The 26,671-nt window shown below is 49.8% G+C and overlaps 2 protein-coding genes and 1 pseudogene across 3 annotated transcripts in view; 1 reads left to right on the top strand and 2 right to left on the bottom strand.

The window, feature by feature from the left end:
- Window positions 1–56: 56 nt before the first annotated feature.
- Window positions 57–15,236, bottom strand: RTKN (rhotekin). Of its 2 annotated transcripts, none has more exons than XM_008576945.1 (12): window positions 15,025–15,236; window positions 6,464–6,663; window positions 4,591–4,652; window positions 4,442–4,495; window positions 4,220–4,337; window positions 3,811–4,020; window positions 2,974–3,068; window positions 2,760–2,866; window positions 2,399–2,527; window positions 1,579–1,747; window positions 1,328–1,432; window positions 57–753 (listed from the first exon to the last, which is right to left on the bottom strand). In XM_008576945.1, the coding sequence occupies exons 1-12, from the start codon at window positions 15,133–15,135 to the stop codon at window positions 425–427; spliced, it is 1,689 nt and encodes a 562-aa protein (XP_008575167.1). In that variant the 5' UTR covers window positions 15,136–15,236; the 3' UTR covers window positions 57–424. The 2 variants fall into 2 exon arrangements, with proteins under 2 accessions (XP_008575167.1, XP_008575166.1); XM_008576944.1 differs by lacking the exon at window positions 15,025–15,236 and adding an exon at window positions 12,919–13,611.
- A 1,287-nt stretch (window positions 15,237–16,523) lies between these two features.
- Window positions 16,524–17,066, bottom strand: LOC103593858 (annotated as a pseudogene).
- Window positions 17,067–23,882: 6,816 nt separating this feature from the next.
- Window positions 23,883–26,671, top strand: part of INO80B (INO80 complex subunit B) — a 3,418-nt gene continuing 629 nt past the window's right edge. Inside the window, exons 1-5 of the mRNA XM_008576942.1 lie at window positions 23,883–23,996; window positions 24,395–24,587; window positions 24,796–24,914; window positions 25,084–25,253; window positions 26,425–26,666. Of these exons, the coding sequence (XP_008575164.1) occupies window positions 23,888–23,996; window positions 24,395–24,587; window positions 24,796–24,914; window positions 25,084–25,253; window positions 26,425–26,666 (833 nt within the window). The 5' untranslated portion in view covers window positions 23,883–23,887. The remainder of the gene's footprint in view (window positions 23,997–24,394; window positions 24,588–24,795; window positions 24,915–25,083; window positions 25,254–26,424; window positions 26,667–26,671) is intronic.

Here is a 26,671-nt window from a genome sequence, read left to right as displayed (position 1 = left end):
GGGATGGGGCAGGTCCAGACCAAGCAGAGAGAGGCAACCTATTCTCAAGTGAAGGCTGCTGTTAATGTTAAATAACTTTAATGATTGATGTGGGAGTCACAAGGGAGGTACATTCCCTCTCAGGGCTCTTCAGTGCCATCCTCAAAGCTGGTTAGTGCAGGGAGTTAGGGCAGGGTTGGTTCCAGTTTTCTCCCAGGAAGGGTTTAGGGGATCCCAGCCAGCCCTGGGAATGAGTCTCTCAGTACCATGGCAACCACAACTTAAGAGGGGCTTCTGCTCCCACCTCCCCAGTCTACCCCCAGTCCAGCAGAGGAAGAGGAAGCCAAGCTGGCCAACTTGATACACACAGTGCCATATCCACAGCCCAATTGCACATGGGTCATTTTCTCTTCTGGCCAGATCCTGTTGTCAACACCTTTTTCTCTCACACTGGTGACTGGAGCCAAGTGCGGGGTGGGCCTTTGCTGCAGAAGCCTCTGGACCGTGGGGATCGCTGCGGGGGGAGAGGAGCAACCGAGCGAGAAGCCCCAGGGGAGTGGTCTGGAGGGACAGCATCCAGGGAAAAGGTTCGGGGTCTCCCCCAGGGCAGGGGGTGGGTCCAGGCTGGAGCCACTGAAGCAGGCGAGCAGGGGCTAGGCAAGGCAGATTGGTCTGTAAACATTGCTAGCCAGGGTGGGGGAGTCTCCAGCCTTGTGCCCTCCCGCTGGGCCAGGATGTCTGTCACTGCTGCGATGTCATCCAGTGGGTCAATTGCTGTGGCACCAGGAAGGGGTTGAGGGGAGGGGGCTAGTCAGAGCTCAGGTCTCGGGCCACCCAGCCCTGACTATCACCTGTCACTGTAATAGGAGGAAAGCAAAGCCCGGATCTCTGCCGAGATTGCATTATCCTGCAGGAGAAGCCCCTCACCTGGGCCTCCTGGGGCCCCAGGCTCTGAAAAGACTGTGGATATGGGGCACAAAGGGAATGGGGAGGGGAGCAGAAGTGGGTAAAGAAACCAAGAAAGAGGAGAAAAATGAAAGCAGTGCCAGGCAAGTAAGGGGTCAGAGGAAGAGACAGGAATCCGCATGCAGAAAGGGAAACAGAAAAGAAGAAATTAGGAAAGAAATTTATGAAATGAATCTGGTTCTTTTGGGTTTTGTTTTGAACTTTGGTGGAGGTGGTTCTAAGAAGAGTCAGAGAAGAGAGAATACAACAGGACTGGGTGGTACCTGGGTCCCCAGAGAGCCACCTTAGCCCAAAGTGTACTTTCTCTTTGTTTCCATTGTCTGGGCTCCGTTGAAACCCCAGCCCCACTTCCCATCAGGTTTCCGAGTGCACTTTCACTCACCCATCTCATGGTACAAGGACCCCTGCTTGGCCAGTGCTTGGGGCGGTTTCCGGAGAACAGGAGTTTCAATTTTCATGAGTTCATCACAGCATTGCTTCCACTGGCCTGGAGGAAGAGCACTGAGTGGAAGAGAGGGCTAGGCTGCCCTCTGTCCTGCTATATTCCCTCACACTCTTGAAATGCAGGCCTTTCGTAAAAATAACAGACCCCAGTCCCTTCCAAAGGTTCAACCCAATGACCTTCTCTCTTACTCATGTCAAAGAAGAGCTGCCACAGAGCCTCCATCCAGCTCTGCAGGGCTTCCCGACTTTCTGTCTGAAGGGTGTGCGTCACCTTGTCATCCCCATACTGGTTACTGATGCTTAGGGTGAAGGGCCGTCCTGAGGCCTGGTCTAGCTCCCCTGCACGGACTCGAGTCTCCTGCAGGAGAAAGGAGAGGTCTGCTTCCACCTCCGCCTTGGTCGTAGAAGTTGGCGGTGACATCAGGCAAACTGCACCACCCCTGTCTTAGGAAGGAGAGCTGCGGGGCTTTCTCTGAGCCCTCTCATTTGTCTCCTCCTGAGCAGAGTGGGAAGGAATGGCAGGAAAGAGCTGGGGATGAGACAGGCAGTCCCAATTCAGGGAAAGGGACTGAGCAAGGCAGGGAAGATGTGGAGGTGGACAAGAGTGCTAAGGTGAAAGGTCCTCAGTACTTCCAAGAAGTAGGCAGGAAACCCAATGAGAGGGCTAGGGAGCAAGGAAGGGTAATGGGACCTGGGTCAGGAGAGAAAAACAGGAAGTCTTAAAGTAGGTATCAGTCAGAATCTGAGGGAAAAGGGGAAAGAGGATGAAAAGTCCTAAACTGTTGGTAGAACCCTGAGGACGGTGAGTGAGTGGGATGACTTTTTTCAGTGATGTTGTGGTGGGGAGAACATGGTCCCCTTAGCATCCCTGGCCCTGAAGCTGAGTGTGGTGCTATTAGGAGCCAGGTCAGCTTCCATCTCTCTGAGGTCTGTGCCCACCCTCCTGGGGCCTAAAGAAGAGACTCCTGGGCCTGGCACCTGGTGGCCTCACCAGCAGGGAATCCATCACCTTGTTGATTGCAATAGTAAACAGCGGCTGTTCCCCAGTGTCTGCATCCTCAGGTCGCTGGTAACAGAAGAGGTTTGTGCCTTTCAGTACTCCATGCACTCGTGCCCAGTTCTGCAGCTCCCCAGCTTGCTGCAAAAATGACTCAAGGTTTCCTGGGGGAGTCACACCCCCAACACACTTCTTCCCAGCTCCCCATCAAGAACCTGCTCCTTTTGCCCACCCTCATCTCTGTTCCCCTCCTTGTCTTGCCATTCCCCTCTTGCTCCACCCAGAGCTTGATTTTTCAAAAGTCTTATTCCTACGTGATCCAGCTCTCCTCTGCCTTCTTCCTGTTCCCTTCCACTCCTCAGGGCCCCCTCACCTGCACCCTGAGGGTACCACTTGCAGTGGGCTGAGTCATGCAGAGAGGCTGAGCTGCCAGGCGGCAACACACGCTACCATAAAGGGGCAGCCAGGCAGGGTTCTCCTCTGGGGGAGGAGGAAGTGCAGGGTGAGGGTTGGGAAGGAGAAGGGGACCATCCCACGGCCCCTCTTCTCACCATCACCAGTGTCCCCCCCCACACACATGTACTCACCATGACTGGCAAGGGTGAGGTCATGTGTGCGGAACCCATCTTGCACTGCTGCCAGGGTGAGCGTGGTGTGAGCCAAGAGGTGGTAACGAGGACCACTGGAGAAGAGACAGGTGGGATCAGCTGAATGAGAGGTACAGTAGATGGCAGGAGCTGTAAGGGCTGAGCAGGCCTGCCCCATGATTCAAGTTGCCCTGTGGGAAACTAGCTTGCCTCCCCCACAGGGGTTAGGAACATTTGCTGGGCTCCTGCTAAGTGCTAGGACCTAGGCTTTACATATGTTATCTCACTGTATTCCCACGACAGCCCTGTGAGGTTGGTGGTATTCTTCAGTTAATAGATGCGTCAACTTGAGGCTTAGGTTAAGAAACTTGTCCATAATTTATAGATCATAAGAGCTGGAGCTGGGATTAGAACCCATGTCTGTGTCCAAAATCATCATTCTGTTCATTTTCCAGAGGTTCTCAAACTGCTTCTCAGAGCCCCACTGGTTTCATGAGGTGCCTCCAGGTACCTGTAGAGACCACCACAGGGCCCAGGCTACCCTGCTCCAACTAGGGAGGTTTGTTCTATCCACAGAAGATGTATATGCTGCAGCTAAAAAGTTAAGACACCAGAGCTGAATTCTCCCTGCCTTCCTCCTGGTCTTCTGGACTGGATGGGCCCAACTAAGGGGTATGGGCCAGAATGCCTCCCAGCTACATAGCCACTGCTCATTCATGTCTGTCTACATGTCCTGGCAACTGTGCAAAATGGGTTCTGCATGCTTGACATAGTTCAAAGATCACCTGTGGGCAGGATACAGGCAGCTGAGGGCAGTAGGGGAGTGCAAGGCCTTACCCCACAGCCGGGGTGGGGAGCAGGATGGGACTGCTCCCCGAGCCCCCAGCACTGTCCAGCGTGGCCCGGACACGCCTCCCCGAAGAGCGGCCCAGAGAGCTGCTGAGTTTGGTGGCAAGCCTCTTAGGGGCACCAGCCAGAGCCCCCTCTTCTTCCACACAGGCCCCATACAGCTCCAGCCGCAGTTCAAAGTCTGGTCCTGCGTCTGTGCTATAGGAATACAGGAGAAAGAGAAGAGGGTGGTCGTGGGGAGGTCCAGGAGGCACAGGGGGTGGGTGGTGCAAGTACAGGGCAGCTCCACAGGGAAGGCCAAGCACCCATGCCCTCTCCTTCCTCTCCTTGAACTATGTCATCTGAGAACTGGAGCAGAACTGGAGAAGGGAGGGAGCCACAGGGATGAGGTACTCACAAGAGCACATTGTTCTGAAAGGAGATGTCTGTGAGGGTCCTGTCTACCAGGATCATCTCTGTGTCCTGAATGTGTTCCCCTAGCTGCAGCAGCAGGAACACAGCCCAGCGATGCAGGTCTGGGGACAAAGAGGACAAAACTGGTAAAAAAAAACATGCCCTGCCAGAGCCTCCAACCTCAGGGGCACCCTCTTGAATTAGTCCCAGAGTGTGTGGAACTCACCACCTTTGTTCTTGAAATATTCTGTGTCCTTCCACATGAGAGGAATCCGGAGGTCTAGGGGCAGAGGGGTAGGAACAGATGTTGAGAGAGGACAGGCAATCGTGTGGTCAGGCAAGGGGTGCCATCAGCTGGGCAGCTGTGCTTCTTACCAGAGATGCAGACCTGGCCACGGCAGGGGGAGCGCTCAGCAGGTGGCCTGCTGTCAGAAGGCCTGTGGGTAAATCACAATGTCCTGGCCTGGCCTCTAGACGCTACTCCCCCTTGCTCCAAGGGCTCTAGAACCCTCCCTCCCCCGTCCCAGGGACCCAGTAACCCAGTTCTCCAACCAGGCTGACATGGCAACACCAAGGGACTGTGAGGGAGTTGTTGATTGAACCCAGAAATTTGCAGGCCTGGAGGACACTGGGGACACTTGAGTAACGTTAACTCACACATCAGTATGCAAGCTCAGGGCTCCTCCCCCTCCAAGCACCCTTCCTGATCACCTCTCCAGAATGCTGCCAGGGACAAGGGGGGCCTAGGGACATGTGCCCACAGAGAGACTCCCTTTCAAGGGTCTTCTCAATTAAACCCCAGGCTTGAATGGGGTTTGTAGGCTTTTCTTTTTAACAATAGGGAGGCTGTCATTGCCACCACTTTTCACCACTTCTTTGATATAAGAGGGTACTGTGTCAGTCAGAAAATAATTTGACCAGTGTTTGATGAAAGGAAAAGCATGAGTAGGAAACATTTGTGTTCCATTCACCACAGACGCTGCCCCCTTCCCCCGTGCTTTGATTTCTCCTTTTTCCTCCTGGACAGATATGCTGCACCTTCTCTGTGCCCCACATTCCCCAGTCCCCACTGCAGGGCCCAGACACCCAGCCTTCCACCCCTCTCCACCCATCATTAGGACTGAGTAAGTGTCCCTTTCCTAAAGGGACAGCCAGTTCATTCATATTCATAATGGCACTAATGTAATAATTACCAACTTAATAGGGCCTTAAGCTAAATGATGTGGCACTAATGGCCATGTGTTTAGCTTCCAAGGACTTGGGGTGTCCCTCAAATCACACTGTGTGGGCTGTGTGGGGACTTGGGCATGATAGAGCCTGTTGATGACCACCTCTCAGGAGGCAGCACACTCACAGAAGAAGCTGTCCCCTGTGCCTGCCTGCCTGCCCTTCTTCTAGCTTCTTGGGGCAGCCATGGAGTGGGTATTTTGCCTTCTGGTGGCTTTGTGGGTGGGCTCCTGGCAACCTCCGCCTTTATGGCTGGGATGGGCATCATGCCGCATCAGTGAGGGGCTGGGACCATCTCTCCATTCAGCCTTGATGGGGCACTCAGATTACTTTGTCAGAAGCCATTCTCCAAATGACTGATTTATCAAAAATGGCCAATTCTCAGAATGATCAACTTGCCAAATATTTTCTCCAACATGTTGGTTTTACCACAGCATAACCTCAACCATTTCATAGTAGATTTGTCAGCACAGCAATCTAATGTCAGTGTAGCTTTTGTTCCACATCCAGAAGCTGAGCCCCTGCAGAATCCACTATCTAATTTATGTGAATGAGTAGGCTTTCTTTAAAGTGTTTTTTTATTATTTCCTTTCCCAATCACTGCCTCTAATGGTTAACCCCAGGTACAACAAACTAATGTAAGTTTATGGTAAATTGGCCATTCAACAAATTGGCCATTTGGTGAACTTGCTTGGAGAAAATAAGTTTTCCAGAGGCCAGCCAGCCAGACTCACAGATCGCAGGCACGGCCTAGCAAATTAGCACTTTTACATTACTTACTACCCCTTAGACCGCCAGCCTTTCACCAGCCATACCAGCTTTCCCAAGGCCAGCCCTAGCTACTCACTAGTGCACCTCCAGGCAACACAGTGTGGTGGTGAAACACCAAGGTGTCTTGCAGGCCCCTGTCAAGTCTTCATGGGGATGGTTATCTTCAGGGTGGTCCCTAATGTGCATACTGCACTACCACCACCCATAAGGCCTCCTCCTGTCATTGAGGCCTCGCCTCCCCCTTGCTCACCGCCGGACTGTCTTCCCCAGCACCTGCGCCTCCTTGCGTCGCTGCAGCTCGCCCATGTAGCTGAGGATGCGGCTGTTGCACACCAGCAGGCTCTTGGTGGCCTCCAGAGCCTGCTCTCGCTGGGAGCAGGCTGCCAGTAGCTTGCAGGCCCCTTCCCTCATCCGGATCTCATGGTCTAGCTTCCTCTGCAACTCTGTGTCCTAGCCAGGGGAAGGGTGAGAAGGAAATGTCAGTCAGGGGACAGGCTGAAGCACCCCCAATCTCCAGGTGGGCTGACAAGAAACTAATGTTTTAGGCAATTCAAGAGCAGTGTTGGGTCTCAATTTCAGTTGCCCAAGTATAACCAGAGAATCTTTGTAAAAATACAGATGTCCTCATGCATTTGATGGTTGGGAGTATAAATTCCTTCAGCTTGTTTTGAGCATAATTTGGAAAAAATCTGTGAAAATTACAAGTTCACATATCCTTTGATCCAGCCATCTAATATCTAGGAGCTTATCCTATAGGTATACTTATACATATAACTGGGCAAGGCCATGTGTACAAAAATATTCATTGTAGCATTGTTTTAAACACCAAAGATAAAAACCCTTCAATAGGGCATTGGTTAAATAAGAAACAGCACATCTATCCCACGTAACATTGCAGACATTAATGAGTGAGGTAGACATATGTGTGCAGATATGAAACAACCTCCAAAATGTATGTGAGAAAAGCAGAACAATATTATACATGCTATCATTTGTTCCTGATATATATACATATTTACGTATGAGCGTATGGGAATAAACAAGCCAAAGTGCTTTTCCTATACTCTCACTCAGCAACAATCAACACAGAAGATTTCTGTGACCAAATGTGTGGAGTTTTTTCCCCACACACCAAACAGTTCTCCAGAAGACACCAGCTGGGTGTCCTCCAATTCAACCGACACTATCTACCTGGATATAGCAAGAGAACCCACAGGTTGAGGGCTCAGTCCCTATGATTGCTCCCAACTTCTGATGCCAGTTGCAAGCCCCAACTTGTCTTACCTGTGCTTCTGACTGGCTATAAATTGGGGTTCCCACGACCCCTCCTTGGGTTTACTTAATTTGCTAGAGTGGCTCACAGAATTCAGAGAAACATGCTCTTGGGTTTTTATGGAAGTTTCATTATGTAGGCATGGCTAAAGCATGGACAGCCTTGTAGAAATGTGATTGAACAAAAAGGGTGTGATCTAACACTAACAGACTGAGTGGGGAAACCCAGCAAGGCCTGTCTGTTCAGATTCTTCTTGGCTTCTCTGTGCAGCATTTCTTCCTCCCAGGTATGGGGCAGGACCCCTTCTGAAATGAGGGTCTTATCACCTACAATCAGACAAGATAGGTCAGAGGATTTCTTTATGGCCAACTCCAAGACAGAAAGGCAGGGGAAGATTAGATAGATTCCTGCCTTGAGGAGCCAGGAACCACGGATGAAAACTAATGTATATATCATAATATCACAGAATATGTGTATATATATATGTATATGTATATACATATACACAGATATGCATGTTTATATATATAACATTAGTGGTTGTGGGCCTGGGAACCAGGAATGGAAAACAGATTTATGACACTTTATTTATATATACCCTTCTGTACTATCAGAAGTTGTGATTTTAAAAAATATATCTTTAAAAAATATTAAATCTTTGGAGTTAAAAAAAATTACCAGGCCCCACCTAAGACTTACAGAATAAGAATCTCTAGTAGTGAAGCATATGCATTTTTGGAAAACTCTCCAAGTGATTCTGAGGCACAGCCAGGACTGAGAACCACTAGCTAAAGAGAATGGACACATAGTAAAAGTCATCCCAGATACCTCCAAAGACTCAAGTGATCTGGGGGATATCTAGTTGTCAAGGGATACGTGGGGAAGGAACACACCAACCAAAGAGTTCACCCATGCTGCACAGAACCCCATACACACCTCAAATTAGGAGATCTACCACTTCCTGGCCCTCTGAACTTGAGAAGTGAGATCAGAAATAGGGAAGGGGTGTGGGAAGGTAAGTGGTCCAGGAGTGAAGGGCTGCGCAGGCTGTGCACAAGAGCCAGAGGAGAGGCGCCAGACAACTTGCTCAGTCTTCTAAGCCTCAGTTTCCTTATCTGTGAAATGGTGATGGAAATAGTCCCCACATCCTAGGGCTGCGGAGATTCCGTAATACAGGAACATAAAGCATTTAGCGAAATGCCCAACACATGTTATACATGAATGCTGAGGATGCTTATTTTAACCACGCTACTTTGGCAGCAGTAGTATTCACCCAATGAACACTAAAGCATCCTTGTGCTGTTTGGGCTCTACATTTTAAAACCAGCTGGGAGGTGAGAGACGCACACATTAATGGCTGTTCCATAAGTGCCATGTCATGGCATAAAAACGCTCACAGAAAACAGACCCTGTTTGCTTCTGGCTGAGGTGATCAGGGAAAGCTTCAGAGAGGAGGTGAAAGACTAACCCAGTCACGGTGTACAGACTGGTTCAGGACAAAACAAATCAAGCCACCCAGCTGGAAGAGGGGAATGAATGTAAGCGTCAAAACCTGTCTTCTCATTCACACCAGCTCCCCTCCATAGCCTGTGCCCTTGCTTCTGTCCCTGGTGGCTCCAGCCTTCAAGTCTCCAAGACCTGAACAGCCTAAATTCCCTCTTCCAAAAGCTTGGTCAAGCCTGCCTGATGATTCTTCCTTCACTATTTCCTGGGCCACTATGCCATGCCAGACTTTCATCACCCTTCACCCCAGCACCATCCACCTGTTTCCCTACCAAAATAAGCCAACCCATTCCCAAAGCCCCCTCCACCAGGAAGTCCTCCCAGACTACATAGCTCCTCCCAGCCGAGTTTTGTCTGTCTGCATCAGGGTCTTACTTCTGCTAAGCGTCACCGCTTGCCAACCCTCACCCCATCTGCACCCAGCTTCCCCCACGAACACCCCAAACGGGTGAGAGCTGGGGAGGAGGGGGATGCAGAGGCATTCTTAAGCCCCCTCCTGGCTAGTCTTGTTGTCCCAGTCCCCGCACTCACGGATCCTTCTCTAGCCCTGTCCATTGCGCATGCCGCGCTGGCGGCCAGTGGCATGCATGCGGGGTCCAGAGAGCCGCACCGGCCCGGAGTGCCGGCGGGGGCCAGGCGCTGGCGCAGCCTCACCCGCCTCCGCCACTGGCGCTCGGGCCGACGGTGACATCAGCTCCCAATTGCCGCGAGAGCGGCCGAGGAGCACAGGGGCACGCGCGGTTCCTGGGGAGCCTGGCCGGGCTAGGTTCTGGGCGGCGCAACCATTGAGACCCTGTGGCAGCGGGACGGGACCTCTGGGAGCGACTGCATCACCCTGGAAAGGGCCCCGGGCCTCTGGGCCAGCTACAGCTTCAGGAGGCCCTTCCCCCTCCTATGTTGCGGTTGCCCTGCAAGGCGACCTCTTGCCTGGGGCCATGGGGGGTGGGGTAGGTAGTGTATACATTGGGAAAACTGGGGCCCTAGAGAGGTCGCTGGGCTCAGCCTGGATGAGCAGGACTGGGAGTCCAGCACCCCCCTCCCCCCACTTCCCCAGGCCCTCCAGGCCCAAATCCACTCTCCCACAGCCCTACAGCAGAGACAGCCCTACAAATCTGGCTCCCAACCTTGCGGGCAGAGGATCTCAGGAATCCTGGCTCAGGTTCTGGATCCTTGTACTCGGCCCTAGTCTCCCCACCCCAGGGACAGTTCCTACCCACACACACCCTCTCCCCAAACATGCAGCATTTCCCCCAGACTCCTGGGAAAGAGCCTGCAGTTAAGTGTCATCCAGACCTGGGTCAGAGCCCAAGAGACTGAAGAAGGATGAGTCATGGGCAGAAGCCCCAGCACACATTAGGCCCTCTGGGGACATCCCTTCCTCCACCCAGACCCTACACCCCATTCTCTTCTGTCCCTGACTTCCTGCTTTTCCTGTCACCAGCTTCTCTTCCCTTCAGAGTCTCCACCTGCACTAAGTGCAAATCCTGCTAAGGTGACTTTAACCTTTGCAGCCTCAGTTTGTAAGGCTGAGGGCTATTCCACCTCCTTCATAGCATTGTTAGAGGATTAAATGGGAAAGTCTAATCTCTACTCGGGTCTAATACATATTTGAAAACATGCTTTCTCTCACGCTCACCTCCCCTTTACCTGCAGCTTAAGTTGCCTCCTCCAGAAAGTCTTCTTGGATTTACTCTTCTATGACTACCTCTCTTGCCAATCCCTGAAACATCAATGGGTCTCTCTTTTGAGGACCTGCTGAACTTGGTGGAGAAAGAACACAGCACCCCCAGCCCATGGCTGAAGGAGAGGTGATGAAAGTGAAAAATAAGCCCCTCCTCTGCCCCAGAAATTGGGCAAGACTCCCATGGAGAAAAATTACGTAGGTTTGGGAGTGAGGGGGTGGATTTAAACATTTAAATACTTAGACCACCTCTGTCCAATAAAACCTGTGATGATAAAAATATTCACTAGCCATCTAGCACTTGAAATGTGGCTAGAGCAATTAAGGAACTACATATTTTACTTCATTTTAATTAACTAGAATTAAGATTTAAATAGCCATATGGAACTAGTAACATGGACAGAGCAGAGGACTAGGAATGGCAAATAAGTTTTATCTCATGTGCTGACACAGGACAATTTAGGTAGTGTCATAGTCCCAAGGGGTTCATTGGGCACCTTTCTGCAAATTAGAAAAAAGCAATCCTCTCCAGGCAAGCAAGTTTGATAAAAAGCATCCCCTCCTGATGCAGCTGAAACCAGACCAGGACTCCTGCCTCTGGCTAGTGCCCCTGTGAAGGACACATCCTGCAAAATTTATGCCAAGGCTGTGCTGAGAAAGATTCTGAGGCCACGTCTGGACTCATTGGTAAAGAGTGTCATGATTGACTAGTAATGTCCACTATTATCTAGGGAGTGAGGGTGGGGGAGGAGGTAGCATATATGCAATAAATTGGCATTTCTCATCTAGACTCTTTACAGTGCTACCTCTCATCTCTCTCAGCAGCAACTCCCTGCCTGCTCCAGGGAGTCACCTGCACAACTTCTTTGTACTCCCCATCTCAGTAAAAACATAGCCACAGCACCCAGTTGCTTGGCCACACCTGGAAGTCATCCTGGAGTTCTCTCTTTGCCTCAGTCCTCATGTCTGATCCATCAGCAAGCCCTGTCAGATCTACCACTATCACTTGAAATTCACCCCTTTCTCCCTTTCTCTGCCATGAGCACTGTAATCCACACCAGCAGGTTCACTCCCCTGTGACTGTAACAACCTCCTACCTGGTGGTCTTCTGCTACCTCTCTTGCCAGCCCTCCTCCCACCCCTCTCCCTCCTCCCCACCCAGCCTATTCTCCACCACAGCCATTATTTTAAAACATGATGGGGGGCTGGCCAGTTAGCTCAGTTGATTAGAGCATGGTGTTGTAACACCAAGTTCAAGGGTTCAGATCCCCATACCAGCCAGTCGCCAAAAATAAAATAAATTAAATTAAAATAAAATATGATGAGTTGTTCCCCTGCTGAAAACCCTTCCATGGCCCAACATCACACTTAGAGTGAAATCTAAGTGCTTTATCATGGCCTTCATGCCCTGCATGATCTGGCCTCTGGCCATTAGCTTCACTCCAGATACTATATTCCAGCCACGCTGGTTCTCCTTTCCAATAAACACATCACCCTCATCCTACCTAAGGGCTCTTGCTATGCCCTTCTCCAATCTTCACATATGTTCAAATACTTCTGGTCTCAGCTCAAAGATATCCTCACACAGGCCTTCCATGACCTCCATGTTGAATGCTGCCTCCCCCACCTGATTTTGATTATATCCCCCTGCTTCTATCATAATTTCATTATGTGATATTATTTATGTGTTTGCATGTTTATTGTCTGCTCCTCCACTAGAATGGACCTTTCCTTTCTTAGTCACTGAGGTATCCCATGGTCCAGAAAGGAACTTGGCACATAGTACATGTTCAATAAATGTGTTTAAAAAAAAAAATAAGTAAATAAACAAGCAGCTCTCTGCCATCTCCAGGGCCAGAAGAATCCTCACTCACTCCTGGCCCCCAAGTCTCCCTTCCCTTCTCTAGTGAGGCTACTACATCCTTCCCGCAAACCCTCTCACATTGAACTCCTCTCTTCTTCCCATACCTAAAAGAAGCCATCATCCCCAGAACAGACATCCACACACACCCACAGAGCTTCCAGAAATACGTGTGAATACCCCGCTGCCACCATATTGCTCTGATGGGCAGATTTGAGCCTGGGTCCATACAAAGCACCCAAAGCAAGGAGTACAGAATCACCTGTCCCTCTCCTCACTTTGAGCAGGCCCTGCTCCCCTCACCCAGCCAGGGAGGGGCAGGGCAGAGAAGGGCTGGGATGCAAGCAGAGGAGGTGTGTACTGGGGGTGGGGGGGTGGGGACATTACCTCCAGGCTGAGTGCCATCTGCCGAATGTAGAGCATATTCAGGTCCTCCAGGATATGCAATCTGTCCTGCATCTCTGTACCCCCCAGTGCCCCTTCCCTTGTTGACCCCTCCAGAGAGGGAGCAGGTAGGCACCACGCTGTCCCACAATTCCTCCTCCCACTGCTCCCTCGGTCTTGAAAGGTGGCCAGGTCTTCTGCCCTCTGCCCCTCTGCACTCCTGTTAGACCCCTCTGGCTGCTGTGACAAATTTTCCTCCCCTAATGCTGTTTCAAGGCCCTGGTGGGAGCCAGGCAGGGAAGAAAAGGAAAGCAAGGTGAGGATGTGTGGGGTCCCAGGAGGGGAGGTCAGCTGCAGAGGGGGCTCTGGGCACAGAGTGTCCAGTCTTGCTTTGGTAGCAGCTGTTCTCCCAGCTGTGAAAGAAAAAGGCCCTTTCATTGGGACTCTGGCCCCTCCCCAGCCCCCGCCCACATCCCTCGCCTTGTGGACAGAGAATCTGTGTGCCAAGAGGGCAGTGAGGGGCAGGCACAGCTGGAAGGGGGCAGGGAAAGGACGCCACATGCAGCTTCTACAGAGTTGTGAGGTTGTCAGGAGGTTGGAGGTTTCTGAAAGGAGTTCGGGATTAGTCCGAGAAAGTTAGGAAGAAGAGCTGCGGAGCTGAGGACTTGAGGGGAGAGTGAGCCCAGGGAGTGGGACGAAGGGGTGAGTAGGTAATAAGGCCCAGCCCCCAGGGTCACCCCGTCCAACTCAGGGCCCCCATCCAGCCCGCCCCACCCTGGGCTCACAATTACCTCGCTTTTCCAGCAGAAGGGAGGAGAGGGAGGGAGAAAGGCAGGGGTGTGCCTGTCTGCTGCCGCCCCCGCTCCCCTCTGCAGGCCCCTTCCCTTCCAGACAGGAAACCAGCCCCGATTCCCAGCCAGCTGCAGCTTTGCCCCCCCTCCACCCCAGGCCCACGGAGTCACACTCCGCTAGGCTGCCGGCCGGGCTTGCGGCTCCGCCCTGGGCCGGCCTGATCCCAGGGGCCGCCCCAGCTCCCAGGCCCCTCCTCCTGGTCCCCTGGCCTCGCCCCTTACTCCCCCTTGCTGGCCCCACGCGGGTTCCTCAGGCCGAGTTGCTGGGGGGTAAAGGGAGGGGACGACAAAGGCCCTCTCCCCCAGGTCCACTAGCTCTGAGTCAGAGAAGGCCTGGGACACCCGGACACGGTGTGTGAAAGGGCCTTTGTTCTGGGTAGGCTGGAGGGAAAGGGCAGAAGTCGGGCCTGGAATCCCAGCTGGGAGGGAGAAGGGGGCAAGGCCCACCTCACTTAACCCTTTCCAGGCCCGGAGAGACAGACAGCTTGGAATTGGGCCCTCCTTGGGCAAGTGTGAGTCTGACCTTGGGGACAGAAGTGTCTTTAGGGTGGCTACTCGCCCTCTCGGTCCTGGCTCAGCCACACACCTACAGCCCACCCGAGCCTCTATGGAGAGTTACAGGTAGGGCTCAGACCATCAAGGTGGAGACCGGTGCACCCGGGAGGAAAGTCTCAGCCTGGAGGCTGTACTCCTCTTAGACTGTAGGAAAAGAGGCAGAAAGTTTGGCCTTGGAAAATAACCCTTAAGAGTTAAAAGGGAGCTCCCCATTCCCCCGAATCCTTCAGGGGCACAAAGGAGCCACTGGGGTAGTTGAGATTGATGACAGAGGCTGGCCCAGATGGTTGAGACAGGGTGCGGGATGGGACTGACGGTCGGGGAAGGAGCTGGCGCCCAGGCCAAGCGTCTGAGCTTTGGGGGCCCGCCTAGCTACCCACCGCCCTTTGCCCGGGGACGCCAAGAGAGGTTGGGGTCCAGGTACATTTTGTGGCCCGAGACTAGAGTCGCTCAAATTGAGGCCCACCTGGAGTTCTGCAGAGGCAAATCATCCCACCCAGGCTGGGGAATGTCTGGGGAAGCACAAGTGGGATTAACGTGCAGATGGTCCGCACCTTACTCTTTGTAAGTCAACACCTCCCGCGGGTTCGTACCCAGGCCGCCGCGTCTCCGCCCCTCGGCGTGCGCGCGGGCTGGGGCTGGAGGCCAGGGGCCTGCGGGATCCCGGGAAGGGGAAGGGGAAGGCAGGGAAGGGGTCTCTCACCTCGGGCGGATCGCTGAAGAGGCTGAGTCGGAATCGTCCGCGTTTGAACTCCATCTCCAGGGCGGAGCCCCTGGCCACAGTGACCCGGCTCCGGTGGTTTCGGGAAAACATGCTGGCGGCTCCGCGCCTTTGCTTGCCCGGTGCGCTCCGCGCGCCGCTTGGTCTCTTGTCCTTCTGTTTCTCGACGCCCGCCAGCCAGTCGGGCCAGGAATCTCCCGCTGACGGGTTCCCAAACGCCGCCCCCGGAGACGACACCTGGACCAGGGCGCGGCACCCTCCTCTTCCACCCCAGCCCCGACCCGCCCGGCCAGTCCCGGGACGCCACCAGGCCTGGCCCGACAGCCCCACTGCCAGGGGCACCCTACACCTCGCCAGCACTGCGGGGGCGCACCCGCCTCTCTTCCGGCCCAGTTCGCGGGCCCTCACCTGGCCATAAGGCGGGCCCAGGGAAGCCCCGCCCCACCAGTCGCCCCCACCTGACAAGCCCAACTCCCAGGGCGTGGAAAACCCCTTGGCCTCAAGGATCGCCGGGTAAAACACTCGTTCTAGCTGGGCCCGGGGACCGCGCCCAATCTCACCCAGGCAGCCTCGAAGCGACCGTTTCAAATTCCTGCAGTCCCAAGTGTTCCTTCTCCGTCTCCCTCCCCTTTTAGGCTCCCCTTCACGGCTGTCCACCCATCCCTAGTGGCTACGATTCACGGGGCGGTGCTTAAGCACCTCTTGGAACCCCACTTCTGCCCCCGACTAACTGTGCAGCTTTGGCTCAGTCACTGAACTTTCTAAGCTTCAGTTTTCTCGTCTATTCAATGGAGATACTGTGATTATTCTCATTCCTCAAGGTGCTATGAGAATTACATATAAGAATGAGGGTAAAATGCCTAGGACAGTGCCTGGCACAAGGCAAGTGCCCCTAAGTGGAACCATGAAGATAAGGAGCAGGTGCAGTACCTTTGTGCCCCCGGATGGGACGCCTGCAGCCTCAGCTCCCTGGACGCAGATCTTAAGAAGGTGAGGACTTCTGCTACCTCAATATTGACTCTCTGTCAGCTGCTTTGCTGGGTGTCTGAGACAAGGTTACCACTCCCTACTTCTGCAGAAATAGGGTTCCCTCCTCTCCCCCAAAGAGCCCAGTGGGAGAGAAAGGAATAGCAGAGGATTAGCTTGCTGACCACACACGAGGGGGTCCCCTGGAGGCTTCAGAACTTACTGGGGAGAACTTGAGAGAGGATGGGCCTCCTACATAGCAGATGGGCTGGAGCCAGAGACATACCAGCCTTTAGTTCTTAGAGAATCCTGGTTAGAATTGCTCTGCTATGGCAAATTACTCAATATTCTTCTGGAAAAGCTAACTGGCTTATAGAACTGAAGTGTCTGGGAACAGCCTTTATTTTATTTTATTTATTTTTTTGTCTGTTAAAGAAATGCTTTAATCCAAACACACAAAAACTATAAAGCACTAAGAAATTTAAATATCTATGTCATAGCAAACAGGTGGCAATTCAACATCCGGGCTGCAGAGAATGCTTAAAGGAGACAGCAACGGATTAGACTCCCGTGGCAGAGGAGGCATTTTCCCAGGCAAAGTGGGTCCCAACTGTAACAGCTTTTTCGGTTCTCTATCCTCATCGAGGATTGTGAGAGGTACTCCATTCAAGAGGAGGTGTGCAATCTGGTGCTCTTTGGGCAGGTCAAAACTTTCAAAATCTAGAGGATTGAAGGGAAGGAAATTTTCTATTTCTGGATAGGTGTCATCCGAGGGAGGAACAGAGCTTTTTGCTTTAACTGTCTTCTCAGTCAGCTTTTTGGCAGAGATGTTTTGAGGGATCCATTAGTCCTTACTGACTTTTCTGTAGCTTGATTGACAGTTCCCAAGACCTTTCTAGCAGTTTTAGGTAAGGCTGCTGGAGTATCAAACATTTTGCCAACATGTGGTCTCTGTTGAGATCTCTCATCCCCCCAGACCCCAGCTTTGGCCCATCCTTAGGGGCCACATGGGTGCCTGGTTCTCCATTTTCCTTATCAACAAAGATCGGAGTAGCCATTCTGGATTACTTGTTCACTCACATTGCTCCCAGCAGCCAAACTCAGCCGAGACTCTGCCCAGGGGTCAGCATTTAGATGTGACTTGACCCAGGCATTGAGTGTCACTAGGACCCAGTCTCTTCCCGTCACTTGGTTCTACCTTTATGTTGGCTTCACTCTCCACAAGGTAACAAAATTGCTGCCAAAAATTCTCGGTCTACATCTTTTCAGGCTTAAACTGAAGTGAAAAAAAAGCATCTGTTTCCTCAGGCTACTACACATGTCTGGGATTCTCTGCGAGCCATCTGGGATCACTCATCCATCCCAAAGTAATCATTGTAGCCAGAGGGAACCAATCACTGTGGCTCAGGGAGTTCTGTGTGCCAGTCAGCCATGTCTGGGTCACCTGCCCACTCCTGGAGACCAATTGGAACTCAGAGATCTAGAAGGGAGAGAGGAGGGAGGGGGAGGTTGTTCCCTAAAGAATGTTCCAGGTACTACCACCACAAGGTGAGGGAACGGATGATGGACAAGAAAAACAACAAACATCCTCGACACACAAAAACGTATGTGGAGAAGGGAGTTCTTCTGGTTAGGCAGAAAGGCAGATCAAAAGATTTTATAAAGTCAGTGGTATCTGATATGGATTGTGTCCCCCAAGTTTTGTTTATTAGTAGCTTGATCCCCACTATGACTGTTGTTAAGAGGGTGGGAAATCCTGTCATAGTGATTGAAAGGTGGGGCCTTGAAGAGGTGATTAGATTCTGAGGACCATGCCTAGTGAATGGATTAATAATCATGGTCATGGGCATGGTCCTGAGGGCTTTAAAATGAAAGCAGTGAGACTCTCTGCTCCACCATTTTCTGCCATGTGAGACCCCTGGGTCACTGTCACCACCACCAAGACCACCAGATGTGTTCTTTGCACTGTGGACTTCCCAGCCTCCAAACCTGTAAGCAATAAATTTTGCTTTCTTTATAAATCAGCCAGTTTCAGGTACTTATGTTATAAGCAACAGAAATGGACTAATACAGTATCTGAGATAAACCTCAAAGGATGAGTGAAAAGAAAGAAAGGGGAAGGTACTGTATCTTAATTTCTTCAAATATCAATTGTCACTCCTCTGAATTTTAAGCTCCCCACAGAGATACAGTCTGTTGTCCACTGCTTTATCCCTAATGCCTGGCACATAGCGAGTGCTCAATAAACATCAGTTGAAGTGAATAAAGGAGATGCCTAAAGGGAGCATGTATTTTTAAGAGTCCATAACTGAGACGAACCTTCCTGTTGGATTAAACCAGTTCATCTCAAATGTTTGTTTTCAAGCAACAGAACCCTTTTTTCCAAATGAAATCTTACCTGGACTATGTGAAATAGAATCAGTTGCTGTGATGGAAGCAGGTGCTGGAGCCTCCCGCCACGTCTTCCCCACAGGCTCCCCACAGAGCCCCCTCCTCCTCAGTGAACACAGGGTCTGTACAAGGGTTTGAAAACCCCTGGCCTGAGAGCCAGGCAAGAGGTAGAGGAATGGAAGATGTTTGGAAGGAGATTGAGTTCGAATCCCGCCTGAGAGTTTGTACTCAATGTGGCTGATGATTTTTGGAAAGGAGTGACATAATCAGCTACATTTTAAAGATCATAATTTGGCAGGCTTTTGCATAAATCAGTTGGAGGAGTTATGACTGGAGTCAGGGAAGCCAGCTGACACTGCTTTCAATTGAGGGAGGAGAAATAAGAGCCAAAATTTCTGTGGGTTTATTTTTAAATTAAATTTTTATTTGAAAAATATTTGAAGACACAATTTCTTTTCTTTTTTTTTTTCTTTAAAAGATGACCGGTAAGGGGATCTCAACCCTTGGCTTGGTGTTGTCAACACCACGCTCAGCTAGTGATGAGCCAACCGGCCATCCCTATATAGGATCCGAACCCGTGGCCTTGGTGTTATCAGCACCGCACTCTCCCGAGTGAGCCACGGGCCGGCCCCTAAAGACACAATTTCTAAAATCACCCCTAATTCTGCCATTTAAAAAATAATATAAAGGAAAAAAAAAGAATAAAAGCATGCCTTCCCCACCCCCAGTTCCACCCCCAGAGGAAAACTAAGACAGTTTGGTGCTCACTCTGGCCTCTGAGAGACAATCGCTGGAATTTTCTGGAATCGTGCATGCAGTTGTTAAACACTACTTTAATTAAAAATTAAATTATATAAAATTACAACTAAATAAATTATGTTAAAGCAAAGGTAATAAATACTCAACACTCATCACTTCCTAATTATTTTACTGCATGTTACTATGATTAATCTCTTGAGGTTATTTACATCTATAGTATCTGCATGGTGGAAATGCTATATAATGGTGAGGTACTGCACATCTCTTCCCAACTCTGTGTTCAGAGATGTCATATTTGAAAATGGCCAGGGTGGGAGCATTTACACAACAGAAATAGGTGAACATGACACATCAGGGCTGTTTTTGGTGGGGGGAGCTTTTGTTCAACATTTACCAGCATGCCATTAGTTTGTTGTATAGTCTTCCCAATCTTTTCCCTTTGTTTATGTTTGTATCTAGATCTCCTCAACTATGGAGTAGATGTTTGGGGAAGGGGCTGTGGGTGACCCAGGATTCAAATCATCTTCCTACTCCTGCACGATCCCCCACTGTGGGCAACATTGGTAGGATGAGCTCTAGCCCCTTTATGGCAGCTGGAGGATGTTTATCCTCCCTTCACTTCTTCACGGCCCAGGGGTAGGCACTTGGCCAAAGCCAACCAACTGGAATGCTCCCAACTGGACTTTGAATCTTGAGGGAGCACAGACAAGACCCAGGGAGAGTTCATGATATACTTACTTGCACCTGCAGTCCCTGAGGATTGGGTGCCTTATCATCAAGTTCCTGTGGTGTGACTTAAGTGTGGCCTCGTCATAACCTCAGCCCTGTGTTCCTGCTGCCTGGCCTCCCTTGGTTCTTGTTCCTTATCCAGGGAAAGGACAAGATGAGCCCAAAACATTTTGTAGTGCTAGAAATTAAAAGAAGTACTCAAAGAACGATGGAGATATATCAAAAGAGCACAGAGACTAGCTTAAAGAAATGCCTTCTGACCAAATCTGGGACAAATTTGAGCATCAAAATAGATACAACAGCAATGGAGTACAACCCATTGATTGAAATAGGAATCCACACTGATGTAAATAAATATATATGTAAATAAATATAAGGAGAAGAGAAAGCTCTTCTTTACAGTAGAATGCCAACTAATATATGTAAAAGCAATAATGGAAATAGAAAGATCACTGTTTGGCAATTATTGCAGTAGAGTTGATTCATACAGTATTCATCAGTGGATAGAAACTAAGCCTGGTGGGTTGATGTTCGGTGGGGAACAGGATATTAGAATAGTTTCAAAGTATTTCCCCAGAAAATAGTTATTTACAAAGGCAAAAATGGTGACTTTACAATAGAGAAAACTGGCAGATATCATCTTAACCAGGTGATCACGGTTAACACCGTCAATGGTAAGATAGGCTGACATCATGAGCCTCCTGATGTGATATGTCGAGAAGAACACAGCATAAGTTTTTTGTGTGTGGTCTTCCTGTCAAGAATTGACAAGACTAGACCTGAGGAAACACCAGAGAGACCCAGGCTGAAGGACATCGTACAAAGTCAAAGACCTGGACTCTTTAAAATTGTCAAGTCATGAAAGACAGGGTAAGAGGTAGGAAGTGTTCCAGATTACAGCAGTATAGAGAGATAAATAAATGTAACCCATGATGCTGGATGTAGATCCCGGCCTAGAAGGAAAAGAACGCATTGCACAGTTGGTGAAATTTGAATGGGGTTTGGATTGGATGGTAGTGTTGTATCAAGGTTAATTTCCTGACTGGGAGGGTTGCACAAAACTTACAGAACACTGTGCTTGTTTGAGGGAAGTACACACTGAAATATTTAGGGGTGAAATGGCATCATGTCTGCAACTTGCTCTCAAATTGATCAGAAAAATAATAATAATAATGGGTATAAATGGGTATAAATACGGGTAAATGTTAACAATTGCAGAATCTGGTTTAAAGAGAGTTCTCTGTACTCTTTTTGCAATTTTTTTCTAAGCTTGAAATTATTTAAAAATAAGGGGCCAGCCCGGTGGCGCACTGCTACAGTGTGCCGCTTGGGAAGCGCGGCAGCGCTCCCGCTGAGGGTTCGGATCCCACATACAGACCGGCTGCTCACTGGCTGAGCGAGGTGTGGGGGCAACACCGAGGGTTGCGATCCCGTTGCTGGTCCCGGTCCGGTACGGGCGCGACACTGAGGGTTGCGATCCGTTGCCGGTCACAAAAAAAGACAAAAGGAAAAAAAAAAAAAGAAATTATTTAAAAATAAATATAATTTTAAAAATAAGGCTAAGAACTCCTGCAGAAGGATGAGTTCCTCTCAGCCTACAAACATGCTTAAATCTCTCCTACTCTAAACAAAGCAAAACAAAAAACAAAACAAAATAATAAAGCCAGTTTCCATTTACTGTCGCCACTTCCTTCCTGCTGGGCATCAGGATGTGGAGGAAACACCACTGGGCTAGTGTCAGGAAGCCTCTGTTTGAGGCAGGCTCTGCCACTCCCTAACTGTGTGACTTTGGCCTAAAGAGTTCATCTCTCTGAGCCTCAGTTTCCTCATTTATAAGATGGGAAAATAGTATTTCCCTTATGTAGCTGCTGTGGGGGTCAAGGGAGAGAAGAGATATGAAAGTATGTTATGAACTCTAAGGAGTTCTACAAATGCTAACTGCAAGTGATCCCTCACTTTAACTTCCAGTGAGACAGAAGTATTGCCTAAGCGTTCACTTCTCACAGTTCAGCCTGCCCTCTGCAGGACTGTACACAGTCTTGATCTGCTGATATTCTCTGCCCCCCTTGACCTTCTTTTCTCAATCCTACCTGGCACCTCTGCCTGCCTGTCCAGGGCTGGTGCTCACTCAGTTCTGTTCCTGGTCCTTCCTGGTCTTCATCTACTTGCTCTTTCTGGAATGTCTCATCTGCTTTCATCCCTTGGGGACCTCCATTGTTATGCCGATGGAATTCGCACTCCCACCTTCAGCACTGGCTTCTCTCAGCTATTGCACCTTCATCTGGGTATTCCCACAGGCACTTCAAATTCACCTTGGGCAAAACCAAATGATTCCCTTCTTACTTTCTTCTCTTCTTATGTTCTTTCCTTATTGAAAACACCACCTTCCTTCTAAATACTTGAGCTAGAAACCTATTACTTATTACAATTTGCTTATTGAAACATCTACTATGTGCCCAATACTACCCTAGGTACTTTGCATTCTTGATTTGCTTTATTCCTTGAAATAGCCCTATGAAGAGGACCATACTTCATTCCATCTTACAAAGCTGAAATCTGAGGTTCAGAGAAGCTTAAAAATTTTTGAGCCTCAGGATGCCCAGCTAACAAATTGGGAAAGTGAGATTGGATAATAAATAGGCTTGTCTAACTCCAAAGTCCATTTTATTTTATTTTTTGGCAGCTGGCCAGTACAGGGTTCAAACCCTGGACCTCGGTGCTATCAGTGCCATGCTCTAACCAATTGAGCTAACTGGCCAACTCTCCATTTTCTTTATCTAAATCACATACTACATTGACCTTCTTTCTGAATTCCTATATATAATTGCTCATTGACTCTTGATAATTTTATCACTGAAATGTCTCTTGAATCAGGTATTTCCTTTCTTTATTCACTGCTGCTACCTTGGTCAGACACTCATATATTTAGATATATGTATATAGGTGTTATTTCTTATTATAAATGTGATATACACTGGTTGTAAGAAAATTAATTACAGACCTAGCTAGTGAAAGTTTCCCAACCCCAACTTCTAAAGATAACCAACACTCATAGTATAGTATATATTCCTCAATTTTTTTTCTATGTATATACTAGCATATTATTCCTTTTTAAATGGGATCACATAATCTTGAAGCTCACTTTTCTTATCTCGTATATCAGCACATACAGGTCTACCTTTTTTTTTGGTGCGTGCTTTAATATCAGGCAAAAATACACGTTTTGTACAAAATTTAATATGGACAGAGGATATATTATGAAAAATAAGTCTCCCTCCACACTTATTTCCCAGCCACACATCAGCAATTGCTGTCACCAGTTTCCTGGGTAGTTTCCTAGGGCCTCATTTCTTTTAGTAGCTGCATAGCATCCCATTGTGCAGATGTACCAAGTTTATTTTAGTGTCACTTTAGATGGACACTTAAGATTGTTTCCAATGCCATTATCCACTGGGATCTAAATTCCGTGTCAATCTTATGAATTATTTATCACTCAACTTTTCTTAGCAACATGGTGTTCCAAATTGTATAGATGCACTATAATTCATTTATCTATTTCCCTGCTAATGAGAATTAAGGTTATAACCCTAAGAACTCTTGCTTTGCTCTTAGGATACGCGTGCACTTCTGCCATTTTGCCGCCAATGTACTTAATGTACTCCTGCACCCAACTGTGCGCTCCTCAAGGGCAGGGGCGGTGTTCACATTCATCTTTGCATCCTCTTAGCCTAGCCGCAGTATACGGTCAAAAAGCTTAAGTGTAAGAATTGCCTCGTCCGCACTGAGTTCTGGAATCTAGTAACGAAAGGCTGAGCGAGGGGAAAGATATGCCGCTTTGGGAGGTCCCAACCTCAAAGGGCCCGGAACTTTCGTTGGAAGGGCCGTTGTTTCTCAGGGAAGATTTTCGTCGCAAAGCATGCCCCGCACAAGCATGGTTGTCACGTACCGGAAGTATCCGGTTCTGTTGCTGGAGTCAGTTCTTCCGCGGAGCGGAAAAGGCATGACTGCATGTGTCCCGACCATTTCCAGTCCCCTTTCCTTGCAGTACCCCATGAGTAAGCTGTGGCGGCGCGGAAGCACTTCTGGGTCTATGGAGGCCCCTGAGCCGGGTAAGCGCGGGTCCATCAAGCAATTTAGGCCTTCTTAGAAAAGAAGTCCTTTTGGGCCGAGCCCGTGGCGCACTCGGAAGAGTGCAGCGCTGGGAGCGCAGTAGCGCTCCCGCCGCGGGTTCGGATCCCATATAGGGATGACCGGTGCGCTCACAGCGCTCACTGGCTGAGTGCAGTGCGGCTGGTCTCAAAAAAGGGAAAAAAAAAAAGAAAAGAAGTCCTTTTCTTGCTCCTCCGAGCTTGCAGGGCACTTCGCCACAGTGGGAAGAAGAAAGGCGGTGCTGTTGTTATGGTAACAGCGAGTACCGCAGGGAGGGGTAGGACCCCTCTCAAGGATTATTCAGGGCTTCCTCTGCCAAGCTCTGGCCGAACACCGTTGACAGGCTCTCCTTCCGCAGGGGAAGCGCTGGAGTTGAGCCTGGCGGGTGCCCATGGCCACGGAGTGCACAAGAAAAAGCACAAAAAGCACAAGAAGAAACACAAGAAGAAACACCATCAGGAAGAAGAAGCCGGGCCCACGCAGCCGTCTCCTGCCAAGCCCCAGCTCAAACTCAAAATCAAGTTGGGCGGGCAGGTCCTGGGCACCAAGAGGTGAGACCAAGACCGTCGAGGTTTTACTTGGGGAACTTTTGCAGCAGGCAGAGATAGAAGTTAGAAGCTGGCTGAGCTTTCTGGAAGACGGAATGGACACTGACTTCAGAGCCCAGCAAGAACCCAAGAGGATAGGGGAGGCTGGATGTAGCTACTGAGCAGGAGGAGACATTTGCTCAGTTTACAGAGTAGTGTTGCTTCTCCGCAGTGTTCCTACCTTCACTGTGATCTCTGAGGGGCCCCGCTCACCCTCTCCCCTTATGGTTGTGGATAATGAAGAGGAACCTATGGAAGGAGTCCCTCTCGAGCAGTACCGTGCCTGGCTGGGTGAGAAGGATCTGGAGGTGGGGAGACTGGGTTTCTCATGATACCTGGCTAAGGGTGGGGGTTGGCTCTGAAGTGGGTGAGAATTTTGAATGTCCTAGTATTAAGTTGGCCAAATTAGGGTTCCCCATCTGAACCATTCTACTTTTATCTCTCCAACTTTCTTTCTCAGATGAAGACAGTAATCTGTCCCCCTCCCCACTTCGGGACCTGTCTGCGGGTTTAGTGGGTCAGGAGGAAGAGGAGGAACAGAGGTGGCTGGATGCCCTGGAGAAGGGGGAGCTGGATGACAATGGAGACCTTAAGAAGGAGATCAATGAACGGCTGCTCACTGCTCGACAGGTAAGTCGATTCATTCTTTATTCACTCACCAAATGTATATTGAGAACTTTACATGTCTCAAGCACTTTGCTAGGCAGTAGGGATATCAGTGGTGGAGAAAAGACAGGCAAGGTTTCTGTTCTCATGGAGCTGGTATTCTAGTCTGTGTGTTTGGTGGGGGAAGTAAATAGGTAAATAAATAATTTCAAAAAGCTGAGGAGATGGCCACTTAGCTCGGTTGGTTAGAGAACAACCTTATAACACCAAGGTCACAAATTCGGATCCATGTGCCAGCCACCAAAAAAAAAAAAAAAAAGAAAGAAAGAAACAGCAAATCAAAAAGCTGAAAGGTTCGTGACAAAATGAAAATAGGGTGATGAACAGAAAGTGGTAGAAAAGAGATAACATTAGATGGGATTATCAGAGAAAACCTCTCTGAAGAAACAATATTTTCAATACCTTCTGGTATTTTCTTCTGCTTTTCAGGCAGAGACCGGCAGACACAAAGACCCTGAGTCTGGAACGTGCCTAGCAGGATAAAGGAGAAGAAAAATTGTGGCTAAGCCAGTGAAGGGCTGTATGCAGAGAAGCCACATATTTGATTTACATTTCAATAGATCATTTTGGCTTCTGTGTAGAGAATGAGTCTTCATGGAGAATAGAAGCAGGGAGACCAGCTAGGTAACTGTTGAAGTAAGCTGAGAGATGGTAGTGGCTTTTGAACCAAGGTGGAAATAGTGGAGGTGAAGAAAATCAGATGAATTCTGGGTATATTTTGGAAGTAGACACTTGTTGGGAGGGGGAGTTGAGAAAAAAGGAATCAAAGGTAACCTTGAGTTTTTGGCATGAGCAGTTACCCAATTGATTCTGTCTATTGAAATAAAAAGATTAAAAACAACAACAAACCTCTGGAGAGGTGGTACAGAGAGTTTTGGAACACAGGGCAGGCAGGCAGGTAACATGGATGTTTTTCCCCTTGAGAATCAAGGACCTATAGCTGAATATCAGAAGATCCGGGAGGAGGCAGTGCTAAGGGCTCCTGGAGAGGGGGCTCATGAATACCCCTCTCCCAAGGCCTGTGCTCCTCAAGACCGTTTTTCATGTCCCCTCTTCCTCCTCCCCTGATCTGGCAGACCTCGCTTCTCCATCTTCCTCCATTTTTAGACTGCACTCCGTCTCTGTCTCTCCCCAGAGAGCTCTGCTCCAGAAGGCGCGGAGTCAACCTTCCTCGATGCTGCCGCTGCCCGTGGCTGGGGGCTGCCCGGCCCCCGCCCTCACCGAGGAGATGATGCTGAAGCGCGAGGAGCGGGCGCGGAAACGGCGGCTGCAGGCGGCGCGGCGGGCGGAGGAGCACAAGAACCAGACGATCGAGCGCCTGACCAAGACTGCGGCGCCCAGCGGGCGGGGAGGCCGGGGAGCCGCGCGGGGCGAGCGGCGGG

This window comes from Galeopterus variegatus, unplaced genomic scaffold (genome assembly GCF_000696425.1).
Source record: "Galeopterus variegatus unplaced genomic scaffold, G_variegatus-3.0.2 Scaffold1428, whole genome shotgun sequence".
NCBI classification, from domain to species: Eukaryota; Metazoa; Chordata; class Mammalia; order Dermoptera; family Cynocephalidae; genus Galeopterus; species Galeopterus variegatus.
This window is presented reverse-complemented; position numbering and strand designations above follow the sequence as displayed.